General features: G+C 42.2%; 2 protein-coding genes across 3 annotated transcripts in view; one reads left to right on the top strand and one right to left on the bottom strand.

Annotated features, from left to right (window-relative positions):
* LOC111976536 (complement C1q-like protein 4) overlaps positions 1–11,800 on the top strand; it is a 35,641-nt gene extending 23,841 nt beyond the window's left edge. Inside the window, exon 3 of the mRNA XM_024005434.2 lies at positions 9,370–11,800. Coding sequence (XP_023861202.1) covers positions 9,370–9,549 — 180 coding nt within the window. The 3' untranslated portion in view covers positions 9,550–11,800. The remainder of the gene's footprint in view (positions 1–9,369) is intronic.
* Positions 11,801–14,542: 2,742 nt separating this feature from the next.
* LOC111976537 (myosin light polypeptide 6) lies at positions 14,543–25,640 on the bottom strand. Of its 2 annotated transcripts, none has more exons than XM_024005435.2 (6): positions 25,446–25,640; positions 24,966–24,993; positions 18,015–18,164; positions 17,597–17,770; positions 17,194–17,271; positions 14,543–15,188 (listed from the first exon to the last, which is right to left on the bottom strand). In XM_024005435.2, exons 1-6 carry the CDS (start codon positions 25,617–25,619, stop codon positions 15,160–15,162), a joined length of 633 nt encoding a protein of 210 aa, XP_023861203.2. In that variant the 5' UTR covers positions 25,620–25,640; the 3' UTR covers positions 14,543–15,159. The 2 variants fall into 2 exon arrangements, with proteins under 2 accessions (XP_023861203.2, XP_023861205.2); XM_024005437.2 differs by having other exon boundaries at positions 18,021–18,164.
* Positions 25,641–25,941: the final 301 nt, after the last annotated feature.

Below are 25,941 nucleotides of genomic sequence, written 5' to 3'. Positions count from 1 at the left end.
CACTGAGGTAACTGGACAATGCTGTGCCACTGTCCCCTATACTGGTGCTGCTGGCAACAAGGGTGACACCTGGTCCTGCCGTGGCTGTGACATTGTTCTCTGAAGTCTCTCTCCCTGGCTCTTTCCCTTTCACCACCTCACTGACTCAGTCTGTCTCCTAGAAAAGAAATAAGGTGTTTGCCGTACTCCTAACTACCGGTACCCAAAACTACACAATTAATCACAACAGCAATACCATTGCCGTAAACAAATCTTAGTTTAGTCATCAGTTTAAGTTGAGAGCGGGGGTATCCATGGCATTTTCCAATTATGTCCCTATTTTACAAGTCAAAAAAATTGAGAACTTTCATAATGTTGCCAAACAAAGACTCAACAAACTTACCTGAGACTCCCTGTCTCTGCCAATCTGTCCCTGCATATCTGTCCCCAACTCTGCTGTCTGTGTGCCATCTGTTGCCTGCTCTGCCTAACGACATCATTGTGAAACATTTCCATTAGCATTTCACTTCTTTTCTAATGAAACTTTATCAACTCGTCTTTGAGATATTAGGCTACTAGAGTTCTTACTATGCGTTTTGGTGTACTGAAAAATACTGCCATTTTTCTACCTGGCTGGCTGGCCGGTCTAGCTGCACACACACACACATTTACACAACATATGCTACAACCTTTTCTAATTCTAGTTTGTTCATATTGGCTGGCTTCCAACAATAGCTGAATTTGTAAAGCTAGCGAGCACCAATTCCGTTTCTGTGGTGTTTGCTATAATCTAAAAAAAATAAAAAATAAATGAATTAAAATAAATTTAAAAAAGTTCACTAGCGACAACTTAGCTTTTGCAACGAGACCATTAAATTATTTAAGACAATGGTATAAGAGAGTGTAGTTCTGTTCAGTTTGGACTTCAGTTTATCGCTAACCTTATCACAGGGACTTTGAAGCACTACAGCTGAATGATGATCTTGGAATAAAATGACGATAGCAAAGATTCCATCTTTGATGACGCCACATAAATGGAATAGGTACTAGCTAGCTTGATAGTTAATGTTTGCTTTAGTTTGCGCGCTAGCTCTGCAAATTCAGCTAGTGTGTGAACCCTGCCAACATAAAAATGTAAACATTACTATGGCGCGATTGACTGGATTACCTCACGTCAGTTACGTACATTGAGTGCCTTTCGGACAGTAGATACGAACCCTCTATTACCTTGCCAGCTAAAGAACTGGCAGTGGATCAAACCATTGTGAGGCAAAGGGCGGGTGGTCGCAATCTTTTGAAACTTAAAAAGGCGCTATTAAGTGTCTATAATCAGCACAACTGCTTTCATTGCGTATTATTAATATTATTGAAATTACATCGTTTATGTTTACAGTGATAGATTGGGGGGGACAAATCATATTTTTCCCAGGATGGGGGGGTCGTGTCCCCCCCGTCCCCCCTGGGATTTCCGCCTATGGACAGATGTGGTTGGGCAGTCAACTTTCATAAACTCATATTCTGTCTTTGTAATTTCCCCTTCATTCCACATTTTTGACAATTTATAATGGATCAGAGACTTGAATTGATTAGTAGGGTCCTTTGGGAGTCTTTTGTAAAATGCATCATCACTAAGTTGTCTCAGAATTTCCTTTTCATAGTCTACTGCATTTAGTATCACTATTGCACCTCCTTTGTCGGCAGGTTTTATAATGATTTTTCAGTTCCATAAGAGTTCCATAATAGATTCTTTCTCTGCTTTGGACATATTGTGGAATACCTTGTATTATTTATTCTTAGCCAGGAGATTATGTACATCTTTCTCAACTAGGTGGCAATATGTTTCAAGAGAGGGATTTCTTTCGGGTGGTAAAAACGTGCTTTTCCTCTTAAAATATGTATTTTCCCTTGTCATGTCCTCAGGGCGAGAGTCAGGTTCATTGTCATTCAGGTTATCAATGGGGAAAAAACTTTAGCACTGTTTCCTGTCTGGTTGCTAATATATTCAATAGATTAACATTGGCAGGTGCATAGGGAGCAACCCCATTACCAAAAAACTCAGTCAATCTCAAACTCATAGCAAAGGCTCTGAATACTTATGTAAATAAAGTATTTCAAGTGTGCAAAAATTTCAGTATGGGGTATTTTGTGTTTTTATTTGATTTAATCCATTTTAGAATAAGGCTGTAATGTAACAAAATGTGGAAAAAGTCCAAGGGGTCTGAATACTTTCCGAATGCACTGTATATACACTTTATATATATAATGATGTGTATAGACAGTATGGACTGTATATAAATATAAAAGATGTGTACAGCAGTAGTTATATAGGATGAGCCATGAGTAGAATACAGTATATACATTGAGTAAACAAAACATTAAGAACATTTTCCTCATATTGAGTTGCACCCCCTTTTGCCCTCAGAACAACCTCAAGGCTTACAGACCCTTCTTTAACCTGTCTCCTCCCCTTCATCTACACTGATTAAAGTATATTTCACAAGTGATATCAATAAGGGTTCATAGCCTTCACCTGGATTCACCTCATCAGTCTATCTATGTCATGGAAAGAACAGGTGTTCCTAATGTTTTGTGTACTTAGCTTAAATTTAAAGTGGGTAAAACAATATGTAAACATTATTAAACTGACCAGTGTTCAATGATACTATTTACATAGGGCAGCAGTGTCTACGGTTCAGGGCAGGGTACTGGGCTGGGTAGAGGCCGGCTAGTGGTGACTGTTTAACAGTCTGATGGCCTGGAGATAAAAGCTGTTTATCAGTCTCTCGCTCTTAGCTTTGATGCACCTTTACTGTCTCCGCCTTTTAGATGGTAGCGGGGTGAACAGGCCTTTACTGTGTACATACCTGATCACTAATTACTCTGGCGTGAAGGATCAAAAGATCTCTATTTTGAGAGATTTATATMACATAATCATGAACTCTTTTATTGGTTGCCTTGAAGTCTCAAACACAAACAGTCTCAAACATCACTTCTTCAAAGAGTCAGGCACCGTACATAGGCAGAGCCAGAGCTTCCTTCGTTATAGTACTCTGAAGGCTAATTATATTATATTTCAGCAGCTCTACCATACCCATGTTTGTGCCCCAAATGGCATCCTATTCCCCATTTAGTGCACTTCTTTTGACCAGAGTCCATTAGGGCTCTGGTCAAAAGTAATGCACTATGTAGGGAATAAGATGCCATTTGGGAAGCAATCCATGTCACTTGGAGTTAATACAGGTGCTGGTCATTACAGAATGGGCCAGGGGCCTGACATTTTAACACGGCCGTATGAAATCACTTGACCTTTCAGGTGATCTATTAAAAGATTACGGGATTAAAGATTAAAAAGACCCAGGGATAGCTTCAATCAGAGGGAATGAAGGCAGTATGTCCATATTGCACATTGTATTGAGGTCCCTACCACTTTCCCCATTATTTCCAGATGATGTACAGATCGTCAGCGTGGGACTATAAATGAATAGATTAACGATAGCACCACCACAAAGTTAATGAGAGGTTAGGGGAGATGATGCGTTTAAGAAGTATAGCATGACATATTACCCCTCTGTGACACATTATAAAGCATAGCTGCATTAGTATAGACAAGACCATTGCAAACGTGGTGGAACGTTAAATACCAAATCTCTATTACTTCTGATGGGAAGGGCAGGTGAAAAACTGCTGTCACTATGTCACCCCCATAACCTCTAGCTCCAACCACATGGAATGTCCCCTAACAGCAATGAGGAAAACTACCACTAACACAGACACATACAGGTGGAGTTAACATGGGAAATATCCCCTGGATTAATCACGTCACATGATTCATTAATTAGTATACTGATTTCACTTAACTCAAACAGACATTGGCATGGTTTAGACCAGGGGTCTCCAACCCTGTTCCTGCACAGCTACACTCCTGTAGGTTTTCGCTCCAACCCCAGTTGTAACTAACCTGATTCAGTTTATCAACCAGCTAATTATTAGAATCAGGTGCGCTAGACTAAGGTTGGATCAAAAACCTACAGGATGGTAGCTCTCCAGGAACAGGGTTGGAGAGCCCTGGTCCAAACCCATTCTCTTTTTCTCTCTCTAATGCTTTGTTCACTTCTCTGGCCATCATGACATGTTGCATATCTTGTCTATACATCTGTCTTGTGGTGTGATCTCAGTTTGGCCCTCACACCACCCATCTCCCTATTGCCTCGTCCCTCAGCCCACACATCTATATTCCTCTCCTCTCATTCCCTGATTTCTTTCTCTCTCTCTCTCTGTCAACCAACGTGTCTTCTTTTGCCATCCTTTTACTGTCATGTTTTTTCTAAGTGGTGCGTCTCTGTCATGTTCTTTTCCTTTCGTCCTCCATTCCCCTGGCTCACTGTAGGACTATCCTTCCTTTATTCTATTCCTCTGACCGCCCACTGAGCATAGATGGTGCAACAAAAAAAATGGACAAACAAGCCGGCATGATCTGCCGGTAGCCTAGCGGTTAAGAGTGTTGGGCCAGTAACTGAAAGGTTGCTGGTTTGAATCCCCAAGCTGACTAGGTGAAAAATATGTCCATCGTGCCCTTGAGCAAGGAACTTAACCCTAATTGCTCCTGTAAGTTGCTCTGGATGAGAGCATCTGGTAAATTTCTGTTGAGTATGACTTATACAGAATGTGTGGCCAGTGTTCTCTTGTTAGTGTCTGCCTTGAGATTGGAAGGTTTGGGCTTCAATCCCCGGTTGAGTCATAATAAGGACTCTAAAAATGGGACCCGATGCCTCTCTTCTTGGCACTCAGCATTAAGGAGATGGATTAGGGGTAAGGCCCTATGGGCCATTCTGGCTCAGACAAGGCTTACTTACTAATGATTACCCAGGTATGTACACTCTTAGAAAAAAGGGTTGCAAAAGGGTTCTTCAGCTGTCCCCATAGAGAACCATTTTGTGTTCCATGTAGAACCTTCTGTAGAAAGTGTTCTACATGGAACCGAAAAGGGTTCTACCTGCAACCAAAAAGGGTTATTCAAAGGGTTCTCCTATGGGGACAGCCAAAGAGCCCTTTAAGGTTCTAGATAACACATTTTTTCCTAAGTTTAACATATAGATATCATAATGCAGCTTGTTGTGGAGAAGGACATAAGGGCTCATACGTGCTTATAAAGCATTATTATACCTTTCAGCCTTAAGTCAAGTGTTACCAATGACACAGTACAGTGGTGGGATTGAGAGTCATGTTAGTTGAGCTGCAGATCATATTCTGAGCCTGTCGTGTGGTGCGGTGTCTTGGAGATGTGCGTCGGTTGTCTGAAGAGCTGACAGCGATTGAGTGGTCTGTGCTCAGAGCCGTGGCTGCCTGGACATGGAGCCTGATAGATCCAAGGACAGTTAGGCCACTGATGCCAGACAGACATATGACTACAGAGTTGAGATATAAATCTTATATACTCACTCCTCTCTTTTTTTTAAGACTGTGAATATAAGATACTATGTACTTTATTGTCCATTAACCCCCCCCCCCCCKCSCKCACACTGTTATTGGTCGTCAAAGAGCTGCTGTAGCTGTGTATGGGGCGCTCAGGCATGTGTAATGAAGCAGAAGGCTGATTGGCTAGTGTAGAACAGATGAAGAAGAGGTTCACATGGGACAGTAGTCTATGGGGTTGGAAGTCATCCATTCAGGCAGTTAGATCCAGAAACAGCAACAGTATCTTCCACCACCAGCTATTGACCTGGGTACGGTTTCCCAATAACGATGTGTTAGGCTTACGAGTGTTTTAACGATGCATCTTTCCTACAATGGCTGAAGATGTAACATACGTTTCCCAAAACACCATGCAGAGGGAACGTGCGCAAGTCCTTGAGGAATGTGTTGATACTGATAGGATCGAAAGAAAGGCAATGCTGCCCTCGGATCAGCTTTCTCTATTTCAAATCTTACTTGAACAATTCTAACGACGGAGCAGCTCCTAGAAAGATATTCTAACCTATGGCTGCAAATATTGAGGAGGCTTATTCTAACCATAGACATTAAAACCAGTAGATAGTGATAGTGCTGACGTCATCCACGGATTCCTATAGTCGTGACGTGACTTTTCATTAATGTGAAGACTGTTATATCTAATCAATTCTCTAGGTGTTAATATTATTATGTGATTAAACTAATCATGTAAACATTAATTAACTAAGAAGTCGGGGCACCACGGGAAAATGTTGTTTAAAGAGTTACTATTTCCCGAATTTAACTCTCTTCAGATATTTTCATATCTTAGCGATTACAGTCACTTATTAATGTATTATTACCTCATCAGTCATTCTGAACGTCATCATTTCTTGTAGTCTGCACGAACCCTACTTTATTGATAAATCAGCGATACACAAATTGGCTCAATTATTTATTACGAACTAATTAAACAATTACAGAATACACAAATACACACTAACATTATACAGTAAATAGTCTCTAGAAGACTAACAAAACAGGACAGTTTGGTTATAACACGGTGGTGAATTCAGAGAGAGGAGGGGGGAAGGAAGGGAGACAAAGGAGTTACTCTATTGGACTTTGGGAAGCTACGCTCACGAAAATACCAAATCTTTAATCTAATAGCCGCTCATTCGGAAAAGAGAATGCAATTTATGTATTTACGATTGAGCTGTCCTTGATTGTCTAAATCCTTTGGTCAGGGTGATGTTGGGTGTACGACTCTGCTTTGGCCACCAGAGATCACCATGTCCTTAGGTAAAGTTCCTGGTCGTGGTGGTGGTAAGAATGGTACTTCGACGTACCCTGTACAGTAGTTCTTAAAGTTGATCTCATTAGAATGCTTCAGAGGTTGTCGGTGTTCTCGTCCTAGGCTACGTACGTTTCCATCTACAGATTGATAACGTGAAGTCTACACGTCAGTCTGCTTGGTCTATAGAGTGGTAACCATTTCAACGTGGGGACCAGCGTCCTCACGTTCTCTGGTCTTGTCCTTTGGTTGTAGTTGTAGTTTTACGCCTTAGTCTGCATGGTCTATGGAGTGGTAGATTTCTGAACCATTTGTAACYTATTCAGCTGGTGCTGCACGTAACTGGTCTTTATTTAAATTCTTCAGCGCGTCCTTTTAAACACTTTGGGGAAAAGGGCTTCCATTACGTTTTGCATAATCTCTGTGCTCACGTGGGAGTGGTTACTGACTTGATAAACTTTACATGAAAAAACATTTTCTCATTTAGAAGACTAAAATCACATTTCTATTTTCTCAAAAGTATTCGGATACTTAATCATTAATTTTATACAACATTCAGCAACCCTCATAAGTGAGAAGTGTAGACAAACAGATACAGTTATGTGGTTCTACCGTCTTTCATGACGTCACAACATCAAAACGAATTCGACATGAGGGTTCTTTTAGTCTCAAAAATAGAAATTTTGCTTAATTCAGAAATTTAGGGGAGGTAGGAGTTTTGGCGGGAGAAGGTACTTAGTTCTACTAAGGTCTCTCCCTCCATACTGCTTGGCAAGGGGAGGTATTACAAGTCATTATACTATGCAAAACTCCCGATGGCACATGAAACCAGAAGTATTTGAATTTGAAGGGTGCCATATTTCTGAATAGGGCTGAATGGCACCAAGAAATCGCTAGGGATCATGGTGAAAGTGGCCGTAAGTAGCAAAGGATCATAGTCAATGTAGTAATTTTCTTCCTGCCTGAGAGAGTAAATTTATGAGCACATCACACCCCCTTAGGTGCACTTGCAAAGAGCTTGCATGAGGGCGAGAGCCTCCACGAAGCCTGTCAGCCCATGATTGGTCTGTGTCAGCGCGTGGTCCTGTGTGACTACAATGTAGTAGTCGGAATGGAAAGGGAAAGGGGCATACCTAGTCAGTTGTACAACTGAATGCCTTCTACTCAAATATGTCTTCCGCATTTAACCCATTTAACCCAACCCCTCTGAATCAGAGAGGTGCGGGGGGCTGCCTAAATCGACATCCACGTCTTTGGCGCCCGGGGAACAGTGGGTTAACTGCCTTGCTCAGGTGCAGAACGACAGATTTTTACCTTGTCAACTCAGGGATTCAATCCAGCAACCTTTCGGTTACTGGCCCAATGCTCTGGATCACTATTAAATTAAATATCTAAATTTGTAGCGAACTTTAAAATAATTTACTGTGGAGATCGACCTTGATCACAATAAACACGTTTTAGAACCCAAAACGGCCTTCCAAAATGTTTTTTGTTTGTTCTGGCGATCGTAATTTACATAGGCTTTCTTGGGCAGACCTTGGCTTTTGGCACCGCGAGGTTGCTACACAGTAGGCAACCAGCAGAGCTCGTGACTTCACGCTCCAGACCAGATACTGGGGGCCTGATTCTAATCCTTACCCTATAGTAATGCACTGAATAAAGATTTGGCACATCATTGCGCACATGTTAGGCCATACATCATGAAATATAATTAGCCTATGGACAGTAGCTTACAAGTAGCAAAATAGAACACATTTGACTGAACATGAAATGTATTTCAATATAATTGAAATAGGCCTATAGCCTACTGTATTTATATTTTAATGCAGTCATCTCGGTTTTAATTTGAAGCATTTTTTATAAGTCCCTGGTTTGTATCAATTGAAAGACATTGGCAGCTTTGTATTTRTAGTCAACTTTGTTCTGAAGTTATCAGTGGTGACAGAGATGTGATTCTATGTTTAGCGGAGAGCTTCTGTGTATAAAGTGAAGTGGAAGGGCAAAGAAAACATCATAACGACGCACTTAGCTGTTCTACGAGTGGCCGGAAGAATGCGTTAGATTACGAGTGTTTTCACATGCCACGTTATTAACAATGCTTTTGGGAAACAGCTAGAAGATTTTACGATGCACCTACCAAGGTTCTAACAATGGACTTAGCCTTAAGATGCTTTTGGGAAACCGGGCCCTGTTGCTTTATGATGCTAGCCTAGTGCTAGTAGCAGAGCTCAATATGGTATTGACTGGCTGCCTGCGTCTCAAATGGCAACCTATTCCCTTTATAGTGCACGGCGTTTGATCAAGGCAAGTATAACTGTGGTCAGAATGTGTGCAGGGAATAGGGTGCCATTTGGAGCGTATCGGCTGTGTCAGGCCCAGCCTGAGCGTCAGACAAATTCTCATTTGCATGCTGTTAAGGAGCTCAGTCTGTATTGACCCGCAGGCAGTGGATCATTACTTGTTTGTTAACACATTTAATTGGGTTTACTCATGTGGACACGTAGACACACATGCATGAATTAAGTTACTGTTACAATTGCCTATTTTAAAGCTATAACCTTGATGGTTTTAACTGTATTTCAAGCCATGCCATTTGCTCTGTCTGTTCTGTCCTTCCCCTAACTGTCCCTCTGTCTTCCCCTCTGTGTGTGCACGCGTGTGTGTAACAGGTGAAGGCCAGCGCCATAGCCCAGGATGCGGACCAGAACTACGACTACGCATCCAACAGTGTGATCCTGCATCTGGACGTGGGGGACGAGGTGTGTGTACAGCTGGACGGGGGGAAGGTCCATGGAGGAAACACCAACAAATACAGCACCTTCTCTGGGTTCCTCATTTACCCCGACTGACCCTGATCAACCATCCCAGCTTCATGATACCCCCCCCCCCCACCCCCCCCACACACTGATAGGATGAAAGGACATAGACTGAGTGTGTGGTTTTTGAAATTAAGGAGTGTTTCATGGGTGTGTTGAGTGTTATTAAGCCAATCATGACCAAGTATGTTTATTGTGTGTGTGAACATATGAATATTACAACATGTACAGAATAGGTGCACAAGGTTGCATTGAAAAATATACAGCATATGCCATATGTACCGTCTACTAACATAGTGAGTTGGACATACAGTTGAACCAAGATAATCAGTTCTACCCATGCATTCAGCATCTTGAGTGGGACCAAGGTCGTGAGTGTTTTGAATCAAGACCAGGTTAGCACACTGAGCTAGAGCCAAGGAATTAGCTCCGGGAGCCATCACAGTTCTCAGCTTCGCTACATTTAACCCCCCTCTAATCCAGTGGGCAGTTTAGTTAAGACCACTTGGATAGTTCCCAATCACATCCCCTAGCTAGCTGTTGAAAAAATAATAGCCCCTGCTGTTTCAAAATAAAAGTCCCCTGCTGTTTCAAAATAAAAGTTCAAAGTACAGTATGATCCCTGTTGTTCATAATCTAGGACGGAACTGCTTTACTGTTATAGTATTATTTTGAATTATCAATTGTTTATTGATTTCAGTTATAAAAATACCAAACAAGGAAGGACATAAAAAAAATGATAACAAAATAAAATGAAGACAGCATTCAAAGTAAACCCAGCTGTTTAAGCACAGATGGTTGACCTTCTATAACCATCACACCATGAGGCTAGGGGAGGACGGAAGGAGAGGAGTGGAATACAAACACACACACAAAATACACACACATACAGTACACACACACACTGAAATGGCAACAAACACAAAAGACTGGACTGAGTGGTGAGCATGTCATTTTACAATGAAGTGTTTTATGGGTGTGTGATGAGAGAGTTGTGTGTTGAAGCAATCATCATGACCAAGTGAATTTCTTAACCCCTCCTGTGTGTTTACATTTCAGAGTGTGTACAAGTAAGGATATCAGAAAATGTACAGGGCCCGACTTCCCAAAATCATCTTAAGTCTAAATTCATTGTTAAAACCTTGTAGGAGCATCGTAAAATCTTCACGCTGTTTTCCAAAACCGTCGTTATTAACGTTGCACGTGAAAACGCTCGTAATCTYTGGCATGCCTCAGACCACCCATAGAAAGCCAAGTGCGGCGTTAGATGCTTTTTGGCCTCCAGCGTAACTTTATACACAGAAGATCTCCGCTAAACATAGAATCACATGGTTCAGCCGCAGATAACGTAAAAACACTACACATATAAAGTTGCAATTATCTTTGCAATTGATACAAACAAGCGAGGTATACAAGATATTCTTCAAATTAAAACCAGATGACTCCATTAAAATATTGATACAGTAGGCTATTGGCCTATGTCAATTTAGTTATATTTTGCTACTGTTGGGTGCTGTCTGTAATTTGTCTCAATATAGTTAATGATGTGTAGCCTAACGTGCTCAATGATGTGCCAAATCTTGATTTAGTGCATTATTATAGGGTAAGCATTAGAATAAGACGCCTCGATATTTTCAGCCGTAGTTGATAATATCTGTCTAGGAGCTGATCCGTCGTCAGAATTGTGGAATAATTCAAACGTTAAGGTAAGATTTAAATTGAGAAAGCTGATCTGAGACCAGCGTTGAATTTCTTTCGATCCAATCAGTATCGACACATGCCTCAACGACAGACAGCGAACGTTTTCTCTGCGTGGGGTTTTGGGAAACGTATGTTACATCTACAGCAGTTCTAGGAAACATGCATCTCTAAAACACTCGTAAYCCCAAATCCCATCGCTATCGGGAAATGGGGCGCAGTATAGGTGCACTAACACTTGGTACATTGAATTATACAGCATATTCCATGTGTCTCTTCTACTTACATTGTGAACTGTACATATAGTATAACCAAGATCATCAGTTCTACCCATTCCACATTCGGAGTGAGACGAACTGGTTATTAAAACCGGATTGTGAGTGTGTGATGCAAGATCGTGTTAGCCCACTGAGCCAAAGCCTGAGGCGTTAGCTTTGGGAGCTAACATGAGTTTTCAGTATTATGTAAAACCATCTGATGTGTATAAACACTACTCTACTCTCTGTACCATTGGGATGAAAGCCTGACAAGCTGTTGCTTCCAAGTTGTATACAGAATTGCTATTAAAATATCTATAACAACAACACTGCTGTTCACTTCACTATTCTTACATGTCTGGTTTGGATACCGGGGATGACATTCACCAGCAACTGTACATGGACTGGAGACTGTGTTGTAGCCTACTATGTTAACAGGATAAATAAACAGCACATATATGCACAAACACACACAAACTAATTTGACATTCATTTGGAGCGACTGCTTGAACTGTCTGTGTGGAATTGGAAATGTGACCTGTGAGATAGCTGGCTGTGTGTGGTTGTGTGTGTGTGTGAGAGAGAGAGGATTGGGATCGAACTCCCAACGGCTGGCCACTGCCTCAGACCAACCTTTCCTCCATGGATTTCCAATATGTCTAGTTAAGACACAGCCTTACAATGAAACACTAATACATTGACCTGTGTTGTAGGTAATACACCCTGCTCTACAAAATCCACCCAATATCTTATTTTTAAAATTGCAAGGATATCTATCTTGACGGAACTAAACAGACATGAAGTGTAACATTGGTTTAAAAGTATCAGGTATTTAAGGCATGTGGATTTGAAGCTCTACGAAGCTCTATTATGTCATCCTTATGACCTGTAACAACACGTATTAGCTGTCACAACAAACCACGTGTAACCCTCGGTAAATCTGGGATGTTATTTAAATGCTTCCTAAATAATTATGATAAGGATGAATAAGCTACATCACTCTCCACACATGTATGGGGAGCCTGGTAAATCAAAACAACATGTCAATACATTATATTTGAGGTGATCTTGATTTCTGTTTCTGTGCTTAACGTGTCATGTAAAACGCATGATTAGTTAGAGMTGAAATGTACACCATTAGAAGCAGATTATCGAACTGGCTTTTTTAAAAATCAATAGTCAGTCCCATGCCTCTGTCACTTTCTCAGAGAATAAATCAATATGTAAGCCTGGTAATGACGGGAAATGAACATATACATGAATTATATGCATGGAGATTTTACCTCAAACTGTCATTGTCACTCTCTAACTGATTTAACTGTGTATATTTAGCCTATGCTTTTATCCAAAGCGATTTACAGTCATGGGTTGCGGCAATAGGAACCAGACCCTATGACCCTGGTGGTGCAAGAGCTGTGCTCTGCCGATTGAGTCCGAAAATCTGAGCGTGGCTAAATGATAAATCTTCCATTATTTTAATTTTCAATAATCATCCTAGTTTAGCTATAACTATTATTAGCATTGAGACAGCCTCGCAAGCAGCCTGATCTCACAAGTTCACATACATGTTCGCCACGCAGTGGTATTCAGTCTGGTAATTACTAGGCTAATTGAGACATGTATCTCTGGGATTCTCCAGTGATGTCTCCTATTTAGACAGATAAACGTTTTTTCCCCAGTATTTTCAAATGTGAGGTTGAACTAATTTATGCTTGTATGTAATCTTTGCCCTCTCCTTTTTATTGTAATTTCACTGTTGAAATATTTAGTCATCCAGAGGGCGATGTCTCCTCCTCCTTGATTGGTTCTTGAATACTACAGTACCTGTAGTATTGGCAGAGAGCAGAGGGAAACCTTTAATTAAAGGAGAGAGTTAATGGCCTTCTGGATTTAAAGGGCTTTGGTGAATCTGTTGCCMGTGGGAGCGAGTGGGGTGGATCTTTGCGTGTGTGTGAGGGAGAGTGTGCATGAGAAAAATACAGAAAGCGAAAGTGTGTGTGTGCTCAGCCCCCTAGCTTGCTCTCTCCAGTAGTCCTGGCAGATAGATTCCAGTGTCAAATTAATTGGTGGAGAGGTTTTGAGGCAGGTTGCAGGCCATTAGAGGTTCCCCTGTCGAATGCAGAGCCACGAGGATCACACGCTCACAAATTGCAGGTTTAAAATAATCAATACACTTCACTTACATCCAACACAAACACAGGCCTGTGCACGTACGCTCAGTAATTAGTGGACAACCTATTCACCCCTGTGCTATGATACCTTATCTTTTGCACGCACACACACCGATAGATCTCTTGGTACCTAATGAGAGGAAATAGTTGACTGGTTGTGAGGGGAATAAGGAAAAGGTCAGGAAGCCAGAGAGGAATCGGTCTTGGCACACTAAGCAACATAACATACAMGATTCTACTGGGAATGTTCCAGAACACTGTCATAGTTTCATGTTCCAATCCAGAACACTGTCATACCGGATCACACACTGATCAATTAACTGTAGTACAATCTCAACGCAATAATTATCTTTTTAAAATTCAGTCAGCGCCGAGGAAAGTTGAGATTGAAGTGGTTGTAAAATACATAAAAGCTCTCTTAAGAGTGTTAGAACAATTATATTACACTGGTTACAAGAGAACTTCGTAACTATAGAAACATGTTATATGAAGTGAAAACTATTCCCATTGATTTAGAGCATGCCTTTTCCAACAGTGCAAACTCATTATGCCAATATTTAATAAAAAGCAGACTGTTAGAATTGTAGTCATTCAATTAGTTTTGGTTTCATTGTGGGTTTATGGTTACCGCCTAACCTGTCATTCACAAAACATACAATAGATGTTGCTTGTATGGGCCGAGTACAATGGTCTTTTTGCAACAGACACAGCACTGCCCTCTTGTGCCCACTTAATAGATTGCAACACATTTCTGAGCACTAATTAAAAGACAAAATTAGTCAGTTAAACAAAATTATTAAAAAAGTATTTTACAATAAACACTCATAGGTGTATTATGTTCACCCTGTCAAATCATGTTCTCACAATTTTAATTTGTTAGAAAAAAAACGAAGAAAAAAATGTTTTCAGAAAATCATTTTTTTATTGGAACGTTGCAACAAATAAATGGAAGAAAAAAGAAAAAAAATCCACTGAACCGCTCATGGATTTCTATGTCGTCATGATTGTATGGCTTCTTATACATATTGGTTAACTAACTGCATAGCTCTGGCAGCGATAGGAAGGGAGACATTCCCAGCCAAAGCAAGTCTTCATTAGCCTGGTCTCAGATCTTTTTGTGCTGTCTTGACAACTCCATTGCTGTCACTGTCATACCATTGACAGAGTTGGCAACAGGCAAGACGGCGCAAACAGTTGGTATGAAGTGCTCTCTCTTGGAATGTTATTGCTGGTCACGCCAGCAGCACACAAGCTTCTAATTACATGCAAGTTGGTCTTATTCTTAATTCAATGGACCAGGCTGACGCATTAAAACAATTTAAAAAAAGCTTGGGTCACTAATGGTCTTAACTTGGGAATGTAAAGGCACTTTCGAAAGAAAAAAGAAACGTGAAGATATAATAAGATTGCACAGGAAGCGGGCAGGACTGGAAACTAGTTGCAAAAAGGAGGGGAAATGTGTCACAGACATAAACAGGGTGAAAACGAAGAATAGGAAGGAATGTTCTTCCCGATCTTCAACCGCTCATGACCATCCGGACGAGTTCTGTGGTGTAAAGAAAGAGGAAGAGAGAGAAAAAACATTAGAATCCCAATTCACAGCTAATTGGGGGAAATCCACTCCAAATACAGCAACATCCTGGTTGTTTTGAAAATTAACCCTTCGACCTCAACATTGCTGAGGGTTGCTGTTGTAGGAGGTACATCCCTTGTTTATCTAAGTCCATGAGTAGAGGAAAGTGGGGGCGAGGGAGGAGGACAGAGGTTGAGAGATCATCTCTACAGTATCTCCTACTCAGCCAAAGTGGATGGATTTGGCCAGGATGACTGTTCTAGGATCCAAGAGACCGTTAAAGAAGAGAAACCATCTTTGTTTTCTCTATGAGGCACGGATAAGGGGGGAAGAGATTGGAAGAGAGAGATTGGGGGGGGGGGGGGGGGGATCTACAGAGATCACAATAGCACTCAGCTATAATCAGTGTCTATAAGGAGAGGAGATATCGCCAGCAAAAAATAGCAAATTCACTGCAATTCTGGGGTTAGTAAAAGGGAGGAGTGACTGGTCTGTTGAGTCAGAGTTGGGGGAATATATAAGATATGCTCACATTGATTCAAATGGTCAATTTAGTGTTAATTCTCATGTAGGGGCTTCCACAGAGAGACTTCCAAAGCAAACTGCCTATTTGTGGCAGCATGGAATTCATGTGATGAGAGGCCCAAATGAGAAAATTGCATTGTGGGTAATAACCTGCTGCAAAAGGTGCTCAATTACATTATCCAGCCCAGCTCCGAACACAACATGGAGTACTACAACCACTCCTGCTAGAGTGCTCTGCATGTATAAACTACCCCTCTATAGGGTGAATATCAATTGTATTTCCTCTCTCCTCTTCTCCTTCTCAAAACGCATTGAAGGAAAAGGTCAGAGGAAGCGAGGAATACAAATGAGATTCCACTAATTCTTCAGACAGAGGGGATATCCAGACATGCAGAGGGGCCTGCTGTAGCAGCCAGGCTCAGGGTAGGAGAGAGAGACAGGGGGCAGCAGGAGAGAACAGGGAGTCTACCAACGAGTCAAAACCTCCAGTCCAAACTGCCCTACAACAGGGCTCTCTCTCACCAGGCTATCCCACTGCAAGATGTACAATGGGTTTACAAGGCAAATAACAGCTTTTGTGTGTATGTTTTGCAGGGATGCCTAAAGCAGGAGAGCCTGAGAAGAAGCCCGTTGTTCAAGTAGGCTCTACAGTATACCCTCTGCTGCCCTGCTCATACCGGCGCTCAGCCAGACATGATGGTACGCACAAACGCTGTGGAGGAAGAACAGTTACACAGCATGTTACCAATTCGGTTTGTATTCACAATCTGGTTCTCCCATCACCAAACAGTTACTGTATACAAAACGTTGCAGAGCTACATCATTGTGCAGTGACACAGGAGATTGTAATCGATGGTACTTTCACCGCCTCCGTCCAGTTCTTTAGCCAACTGCTTCAACGGTAAAGTTATAGAAAAACAAACTTGTCCACTTATTCAGCCATCGACATTGGCACTTGTCATTTAGCAGATGCTCTTATCCAGAGCGACTTATAAGAGGAATTAGGGTTAAGTGCCTTGCTCAAGGGCAGAGATTTTTCACCTAGTCGGCTCAGGGATTTGAACCAGCGACCTTTCGGTTACTGGCCCAATGCTCTTAACCTCAAGGCTACCTGCAAGATTGCGCTATCAATATTGATCCCTGCATAAACAAACCTTTGCACCAAAACATCCATATCTTCATTTTGTACACACTGTAGCTCAGAAGTCCTCCCCCGCCACAACTTCTGCACTTTACCTCTCTCCACACAGCAAGGAAACATGCACGGTCATCATTGCATAACCAGGGTGTTGTGGTTAGAAGTAGAAGTCGTGTAAGGTCGGTGGGGCACTTACACCACATTATTAACCTAATCAGACACAACAACACATCTGTGTCTCCTCTATCTCTAATTCTCCGTTTCCCCTCCCTCCCTCCATCTTTCATTCTCCGTTTCACCCTCCCTCCCGCTCACCTTCATAGTTAATACAGCCATTAGCGTCCTCGTGTCCGGCAAGAAGCGTCTCTACCTCCTCCTCCGTCATCTTCTCCCCTGAAGGACAGACAAACTCATATATTAGTAAAGTAATAGCTACACTGTTATGTTCAAAAGTTGTGTGTTCTCATTGGTGTTGAACTTAAAAAGAAAACACTTTAAAAATCGGTAATCTTCTGAAATATGATGTTTGTGCTTTGATTAAAAAAAATAATTGTCACATTACAGAGATTATCTTTGCGACATTTGGGATTTATATTTTCTGAGTCAACTTCCAAATTAGATGACCTTTTGCTCAGGGATTTGCATTCTGCATTAAATACATGAAATGTCTTTCCTCAGATGTGGATGAGAGTAAAAGAATGACGCTCCAGTAACCCACCTAGTGTGGTGAGGACGTGACGCAGCTCTGCCCCCATTACGGTGCCGTTGCCCTCCTTATCAAAGACGCGCAGTCCCTCAACGAAATCCTCAAAGGAGCCCTGGTCTTTATTCTTAGCGATGGCCTGCAGCATGGGCAGGAACTGCTCAAAGTCAAGCATCTTGTGGTTCATCTCTGAAGTAGAAATGGAGGAAATTAATGAATTGATGATATGAGTGAACAAAGGGGTCTAAACATTATAACCCTTTCAGCACAAGTGATCGCTAGGTCAAAGGCGGTTAGATCATTTTTGCATCGGATAACGCCTTCGCTTGTGAAAACTCAAAGAACCCTGGTCCAAACAAGTTCTGGTAGAGAGATATGTTTAGGGCACAGAATGAAATAGAACACTAGTATACAGTATTCTATTGTATCTCACCCTCACCCTCAGCCTTGGGGTTGCCCAGGACCTTGAGGACCTCTGCATTGACGGGGTTCTGGCCCAACGCCCGCATGACGTCGCCGCACTGACTGTAACTGATCTTCCCATCGCCGGTTCTGTCGAAGAGGAGGAAAGCCTCCTTAAACTCTAGAGGGTGGGAGGGAGATATGGTTGAGTGTGAGGAGAGAATGATTGGGTGTGGGAGAGGGATGTTAAATGGTTAGGAAAAAAAAAAAATCAAGACGGGAAGATGGTGAACAAGTTGGAAATGCAAGAGAGGTTGGATAAGTAAGACAGGCCAGAGAAAGACACCAATCAARATGATAACAACTGATAATGTGTGTATTACTTCAGGTAGTTTTTGCTAGAATAACAGGTTAGTGAACTTGGCATTGTTTAACATCAGCTTATTCCATTAATGAACGAATCATGGTCTCCCTTCACCTGACCAGCGGGATCAACACGGTGGCACGTAGGAAAGTAAAATGAGAGAGCACCAACTACAATGGAGTGGGTAGCCTAAAACCCAATTCAAACAAAAAGCGTTATTTTTTTAAGCGAGTGAACGAGTGTGCTCACACTGGAAATAGAACGCATATGAGTTAATGAGAGAAAATAGATGGACCGCAAGCGTCAACTTAGAAAGCAAATCTGTTTAATAAGAAGATAAATTGTGTGGGTCGTGTGCAGAATAGGAATTGTTATGATCTTCCCTATGCTAAGTAGACTAAAGATGTAGTTTAAAATGTTTTTGCCTGCAAGCTAAGGTTTATCAGTCAAATAGGCTACATTGTTTTTTTTAAATGCAGCTTTGTGCTGTGTGTCACAGGCTTATAGCCTAAGCAAAACTCGAGGACTCCGATTTCAAGAGAGAATAACGTCACTGTTTGTAGAAGAATGAGACTTGGTTGTTTACAACTCAGGTTAATTAGCTACAACATCCATGTGATGTTGTGCTATGGCTTTTCAACCTCTGACATATTGTGGATTCAGAGCCATCTATCTAATAGAACTCAAATGGTTTTCTTTAATGGAAGCGTCTCTAATGTCAAACATGTAAAGTGTGGTGTACCGCAGGGCAGCTCTCTAGACCCTCTACTCTTTTCTATTTTTACCAATGACCTGCCACTGGCATTAAACAAAGCATGCGTGTCCATGTTTGTTTTATTCACTGCTTTAGCACACTCCGCCAACCCGGATGTCCTAGCCGTGTCTGAATCCTGGCTTAGGAAGGCCACCAAAAATCCAGAAATTTCCATCCTTAACTATAACATTTTCCGACAAGATAGAAATGCCAAAGCGGGCGAAGTTCCAATCTACTGCAGAGATAGCCTGCAGAGTTCTGTCATACTATCCAGGTCTGTGCCCGAACAAATCGAGCCTCTACTTTTATAAATCCACCTTTCTAGAAACAAGTCTCTCACCGTTGCCACCCCCTTCAGCCCCCAGCTGTGCCCTGGACACCATATGTGAAGATCGATGGGGGACAATCAATTCAGAGTTTCGTACTGTTAGGTGACCTAAACTGGGACATGCTTAACACCCTGGCCATCCTACAATCTAAGCTAATGCCCTCAATCTCACACAAATGATCAAGGAACCTACAAGGTACAACCCTAAATCCGTAACCATGGGCACCCTCTTAGATATCCTCCTGACCAACTTGCCCTCTAAATACACCTCTGCTGTCTTCAACCAGGATCTCAAAGAATATTGCCTCATGTTCTGCATGCGTAATGGGTCGCGGGAAAACGACCACCCCTCATCACTGTCAAACGCTCCCTAAAACACTTAAATGACCAGGCCTTTCTAATCGACCTGGCCCGGGTATCCTGGAAGGATATTGATCTCATCCCGTCAGAAGAGGATGCCTGGTTGCTCTTTAAAAGTGCTTTCCTCACCATCTTAAAAAAGCATGCCCCGTTCAAAAAAAATTGAACTAAGAACAGATATAGCCCTTGGTTCATCCCAGACTTGACTGCCCTTGAACAGCACAGAAACATCCTGTGGTGTTCTGCATTAGCATCGAATAGCCCCCGCGATATGTAACTTTTCAGGGAAGTCAGAAACCAATATACTCAGTCAGTTAGGAAAGCTAAGGCTAGCTTTATAAAACAGAAATCCTATAGCACTAATTCCAAAAAGTTTTGGGACACTAAAGTCCATGGGAATAAGAGCACCTCCTCCCAGCTGCCCACTGCACTGAGGATAGGACACATTGTCACCACCAATAAATCTACGATAATCGATAATTTCAACAAGCATTTTTCTATGGCTGGCCATTTTTTCRACCTGGCTACCCATACCCCYGCCAACATCTCAGCACCCCCTGCAGCAACTTGCCCAAGCCCCCTCCCCACTTCTCCTTCACCCAAATCCAGACAGCTGATGTTCTAAAAGAGATGTAAAATCTGGATCTCTACAAATCAGCTGGGCTAGACAATCTGTACCCTATCTTTCTAAAATGACCCACCGCAATTGTTGCAWCCCCTATTACTAGCCTATTCAACCTCTCGTATCGTCTGAGATCCCCAAAGATTGGAAAGCTGCCACGGTCATCCCCCTCTTCAAAGTGGGAGACACTCTAGACCCAAATTGTTATAGACCTATATCCATCCTGCCCTTCCAAAATCGTCAAAAGCCAAGTTAAACAGATCACCGACCATTTCGAATCCCACCGTACCTTCTCCACTATGCAATCTGGTTTCCGAGCTGGTCATGGGTGCACCTCAGCCACGCTCAAGGTCCTAAACAATATCATAACCGCCATGATAAAAGACAGTACTGTGCAGCAGTCTTCATCGACCTGGCCAAGGCTTTTGACTGTCAATCACCACATTCTTATCGGCAGACTCAACAGCCTTGGCTTCTCAAATGACTGCCTCGCCTGGTTCACCAACTACTTCTCTGATAGAGTTCAGTGTGTCAAATCGGAGGGCCTGTTGTCCGGACCTCTGGCAGTCTCTATGGGGGTGCCACAGGGTTTAATTCTCGGGCCGACTCTCTTCACTGTATACATCAATGATGTTGCTCTTGCTGCTGGTGAGTCTCTGATCCACCTCTACGCAGACGACACCATTCTGTATACATCTGGCCCTTCTTTGGACACTGTGCTAACAAACCTCCAAACGAGCTTCAACGCCACACAACACTCCTTCCGTTGCCTCCAACTGCTCTTAAATACAAGTAAAACTAAGTGCATGCTCTTCAACTGATTGCTGCCTGCACCCTCCCGCCAGACTAGCATCACTACTCTGGACGGTTCTGATTTAGAATATGTGGACAACTACAAATACCTAGGTGTCTGGTTAGACTCTCCTTCCAGACTCACATTAAGCATCTCCAATCCAAAATTAAATCTAGAATCGGCTTCCTATTTCGCAACAAAGCCTCCTTCACTCATGCTGCCAAACATACCCTCCTAAAACTGACTATCCTACCAATCCTCGACTTTGGCGATGTCTTTCACTAAATAGCCTCCAACACTCTACTCAGCAAACTGGATGTAGTCTATCACAGTGCCCTCTTTTTTGTCACCAAAGCCCCAAATACTACCCACCACTGCGACCTATATGCTCTCGCTGGCTGGCCCTCACTACATATTTGTCGCCAAACCCACTGGCTCCTGGTCATCTATAAGTCTATGCGAGGTAAAGCCCCACCTTATGTCAGCTCACTGGTCACCATAGCAACACCCACCCATAGCACGCGCTCCAGCAGGTATATTTCTCTGGTCATCCCCAAAGCCAACACTTACTATGGCCGCCTTTCCTTCCAGTTCTCTGCTGCCAATGACTGGAACAAATGGCAAAAATCACTGAAGCTGGAGTCTTATATCTCCCTCTCTATCTTTAAGCATCAACTGCCAGAGCAGCTTACCGATCACTGATATATCAGCTGATGTAAGAAGGGCTATATAAATAAAAAATAAAAAAATCTGGTAATGAATGGTGTGGCTGTTGAACAAGTTGAGGAGACTAAATTACTTGGCGTTACCTTAGATTGTAAACTGTCATGGTAAAACATATAGATTCAATGGTTGCAAAGATGGGGAGAGGTCTAGCCATAATAAAAAAGATGCTCTGCTTTTTTGACACCACACTCCAAAAAGCAAGTCCTGCAGGCTCTAGTTTTGTCTAATCTTGATTATTGTCCAGTCGTGTGGTCCAGTGCTGCAAGGAAAGACCTAGTTAAGCTGCAGCTGGCCCAGAAAAGAGCGGCATGTTCTGCTCTTAATTGTAATCAGAGGCCTAATATTAATACTATGCATGCCAGTCTCTCTTGGCCAAGAGTTGAGGAGAGACTGACTGCATCACTTCTTTTAATAAGAAACATTAATGTGTTAAATCCATAAATCGTTTGCATAGACAACTTATACACAGCTCTGACACACACACCCACCAGACATGCCACCAGGGGTCTTTTCCCCAAATTCAAGAAAACGTACAGTATTATATAGAGCCCTTATTGCATGAAACTTCCTTCCTCCTTGCATGGAACTTCCTCCAGCTCATATTGCTCAAATAAACAGCAAACCTGGTTTCAAAAAACAGATAAAGCAACACCTCTCCCCTATTTGACCTAGACAGTTTGTGTGTATGCATTGATATGTAGGCTACGTGTGCCTTTTTAAAAATGTATGTAGTTCTGTCCTTGTCTAATGATGTTCTGTATTATGTCATTCTGCATTATGTTTCATGTGGACCCCAGGAAGAGTAGCTGCTGCTTTTGCAACTGCTAATGGGGACCCTAATAAAATACCAAAAGCTAGCAAAGCAACAAGACTTTAGCTTAGGTACGGTGGCTTGCGTACGACATCTAAGGTGAGTCAAAAGGAACTCACAATACCTCCCAGGYGCAACACAGCGAACAAATACAACTGTTTATTGTGGATTTTCATGACAATTACGTTGGCATACGCTACGCAGTGTATGTGAATTGACGCTGGCTACTCTCGCGCGCAAATTTTGCGCCGTTGACGGGGTCTCTCCGTGTGATTTRGACAGAAGCCAGCTCATTTTACACAAAGGCGCATATCAGACTCTGGATAACGGGGTCTGTTGTTTAGGTTAATTGAGGCCAGCGGCGTAGATGGGGGAAGAAAACACCTGAGCAGAATGACATTARCTAAGCAAGGCTGGGGAACATTATCCAATGTAGCCACATATGAGAACGGTTCCCCTTTTAATGGCACAACACCCAGTTCACTAAGGGAATTAGCCTAGTCCGCATCCACATTAACAAGTAATGACAAACAAGTCAAACTAAACAGCCACAAGAGGCTCACCTGCTACAGCCTACACTAACTACCATGAGCTTTGTAAATGTGCCTAATTAGGCTAACACTGTAGACTCAAATATCAACAAGGGGGGGAAAATCTGATATGAATTCCTATGTAACCAACACTTGAGTCTTCGCACCGGTAAGTTCTCAGATGTCGTAATCTCTTTTGTGCATTTACTTCCATCTGAATATTTGATGACCTTAAATAGGTCTGCGTAATATAAGGTCGGGAGATGTTATCTAAGCCTTCCAAGGAGGCATGCAGGTTTCTACTGAGTACTAGTGTAGGGCACAGAAAACACTAAATCCATAGCAGACAGTGCAGAAGCAATGACAATGCCAAAGCATCTCAACCATAGGTTATTGAGATCAGTCTATTTGGTAAAAAAAAAAAAAAACTATTCAGCTGAACATTTCCTTAAAACAAACAAGTTGATTAGTAGTAGCAAAGTCTTATAAAGAAGCTGGCCGAACTAACTAGAAAGGGCCCATAAGCCACTAAAAGGCCTAGAAGGAGAAATTATGTAAGCGCTTGGTGGCGGTCTCTCGGTTCTAGGACCACTTATCAGACTAGGGGCCAATTCCTGTTCAATTCTGTGAAATCAGGAAGTAAACTGAAAATGATGTACATTTAAATTAAGTGTCCATATACTTCCCAAATTGACTGAATTGAAGTGGAATTGACCACAACCCTGGCCTGCAGAGTATGGGATATCCCTTCAGAACTACAGGCAAACACAGCACTGTTGTAATTTTTCCTGTTCTCAGGAATGTGCCTCCCTCTTCCCTCATGGCCCGCTGAGTTCCATTTCCCAACACCATATTAGGTCATGGAGGAGCGAGGGACAGAGAGCTGTATTGTCAACCATGATTAAACAAGCCAGGGAGTGGAGAAGACTCATATACTAGTCTGTGTCTAACTCCAAAAAAGGAAAGGGAACACTCCAGGGGAGACGACAAGCTACTAAGATAGCATGCAAACTTTTATGGTACATGGGAACGGGACAATTGGGAATGTATGCAGTTTGATGCAAACACAGAAAGTGGAGTGACGACCTATGGTATGCAAAAGGTTTCCTGTCTATAGAAATGCACTAACAAACACACCAGGAGCCTATTACTACCTTGTATACTGGATCTGAGCTAACGAGGATGAAACTAGCTATAAAACAGACTTTCTACTGACAATAAAAAAACAGGAAACAGACATGACACAATGGGCTAAAATAACAGGTAAGACTCAGTCTGTCATAAAATAGACCAGTGACAACATGTAACATAATATCCATGGTGTGACTGGCTATCACAGCCTTCAGCAACTGTATTAGACCAACAACATGCCTTAAACACGGTTAGATTCAGGTCCAAGACTCAGGGGCCAAATTTTAGGGTCATTCGCCAATAACTCACCGTGTATTTGATCCAGGTTAAACTCAATCTGGAAAGAACAAGCAGTAAGGAAAGAGTGGTAACTTTGCTACTATAGGAGGAATGACAGACAAGGCATAAAGCAGATGATAGCCAGTAAAGAAAAAGTAAGACAAGCAAGAAAGAAAAATAAGTGGCATTTGTCTCTGAGTTGAGGATGGCAAAATGCAAGTTAGTTGGTCAAGTTTGGGAAAATTAGCTAGCTAGCTAACTAGTTAGCAAAATGTGTAACTCACCCATGATTTGATCTTCTGAGAAGTCAGACTGTTCAAAGAAAGATAAAGTTAGCTAGCTACTATGATTTTGTAAAATCCTGTTGCGAAAGACCTGTGGCTAGCTAGCTAGGCAGACAACTTTCTATCACACCCTTATCTAGGAACTAGCTAGCTAACGTTACTAGTCAGTGAGAAATACTAACATCTGAGTGACATTTGGAGACAATGGCAAATTATATTGAGATTTAGCTAKTGGTATACCACTTTATATCGATAAGCTAGGGTTGCTAAACTGGCGAGTAAGCGACTAACGTTAGCCAGTAAGCTAATTAGCTACGATAACGCTAACTTGCTAGTTGGTTCTGCTCAATTAAACTGGCTAACGTTAGCTAGTAAAGTTAACGAACTGTTAGCTAATTCGACATAGCTACAATTCCCGAAATAAGAATAGGATTTCGAATAGATAGCTAGTTAGTTAATACAGGTTATTGAAGAACCCACCATATCTGTGGCTGTTGGAGTGTGTCGAAGACGTCGGGAGCTGGAGGAATGTGAGGGGTCGGAAGCAAGGAAAAGCCCTACTAGTACTAGCACAGCCCCAGCAGTGTTTACTTGCTCGTCATAGCTCCTCTGTGCTGCATCTGCGCAGTTCGCATAACCATGGACAGGTGCCATGCCAGGGTAGAGTGGCCTCTGCCCTGGCCCTTTTCCATGGTAAAACCAAAGATATATATACTGTATATATATATATTTTTTTTTTAATTGAACCTTTATTTAACTAGGGAAGTCAGTGAAGAACAAATTCTTATTTACAATGATGGCCTACCCTGGCCAGACCCGGACGACGCTGGGTCAATTGTGCGCCGCCCTATGGGACTCCCAATCACGGCCGGATGTGATACAGCCTGGATTCGAACCAGGGACTGTAGTGATTGCTCTTGCACTGAGATGCAGTAATTTAGACCGCTGCGCCACTCAGGAGCATTATTAGATATAT

Source organism: Salvelinus sp. IW2-2015, linkage group LG17 (assembly GCF_002910315.2).
Source record: "Salvelinus sp. IW2-2015 linkage group LG17, ASM291031v2, whole genome shotgun sequence".
Lineage (NCBI taxonomy): Eukaryota > Metazoa > Chordata > Actinopteri > Salmoniformes > Salmonidae > Salvelinus > Salvelinus sp. IW2-2015.
Note: the sequence above shows the minus strand (reverse complement) of the source record. Positions and strands in the feature narration are given on the sequence as shown.

Coding starts and splice junctions, on each gene's coding strand:
- LOC111976537 (XM_024005435.2), bottom strand. CDS start 25,619: ATGGCACCTGTCCATGGTTATGCGAACTGCGCAGATGCAGCACAGAGG. Junction 24,994..25,445: donor CTCCAACAGCCACAGATATG/GTGGGTTCTTCA, acceptor TTCTTTGAACAG/TCTGACTTCTCAGAAGATCA. Junction 18,165..24,965: donor CTCAGAAGATCAAATCATGG/GTGAGTTACACA, acceptor CCCACCCTCTAG/AGTTTAAGGAGGCTTTCCTC.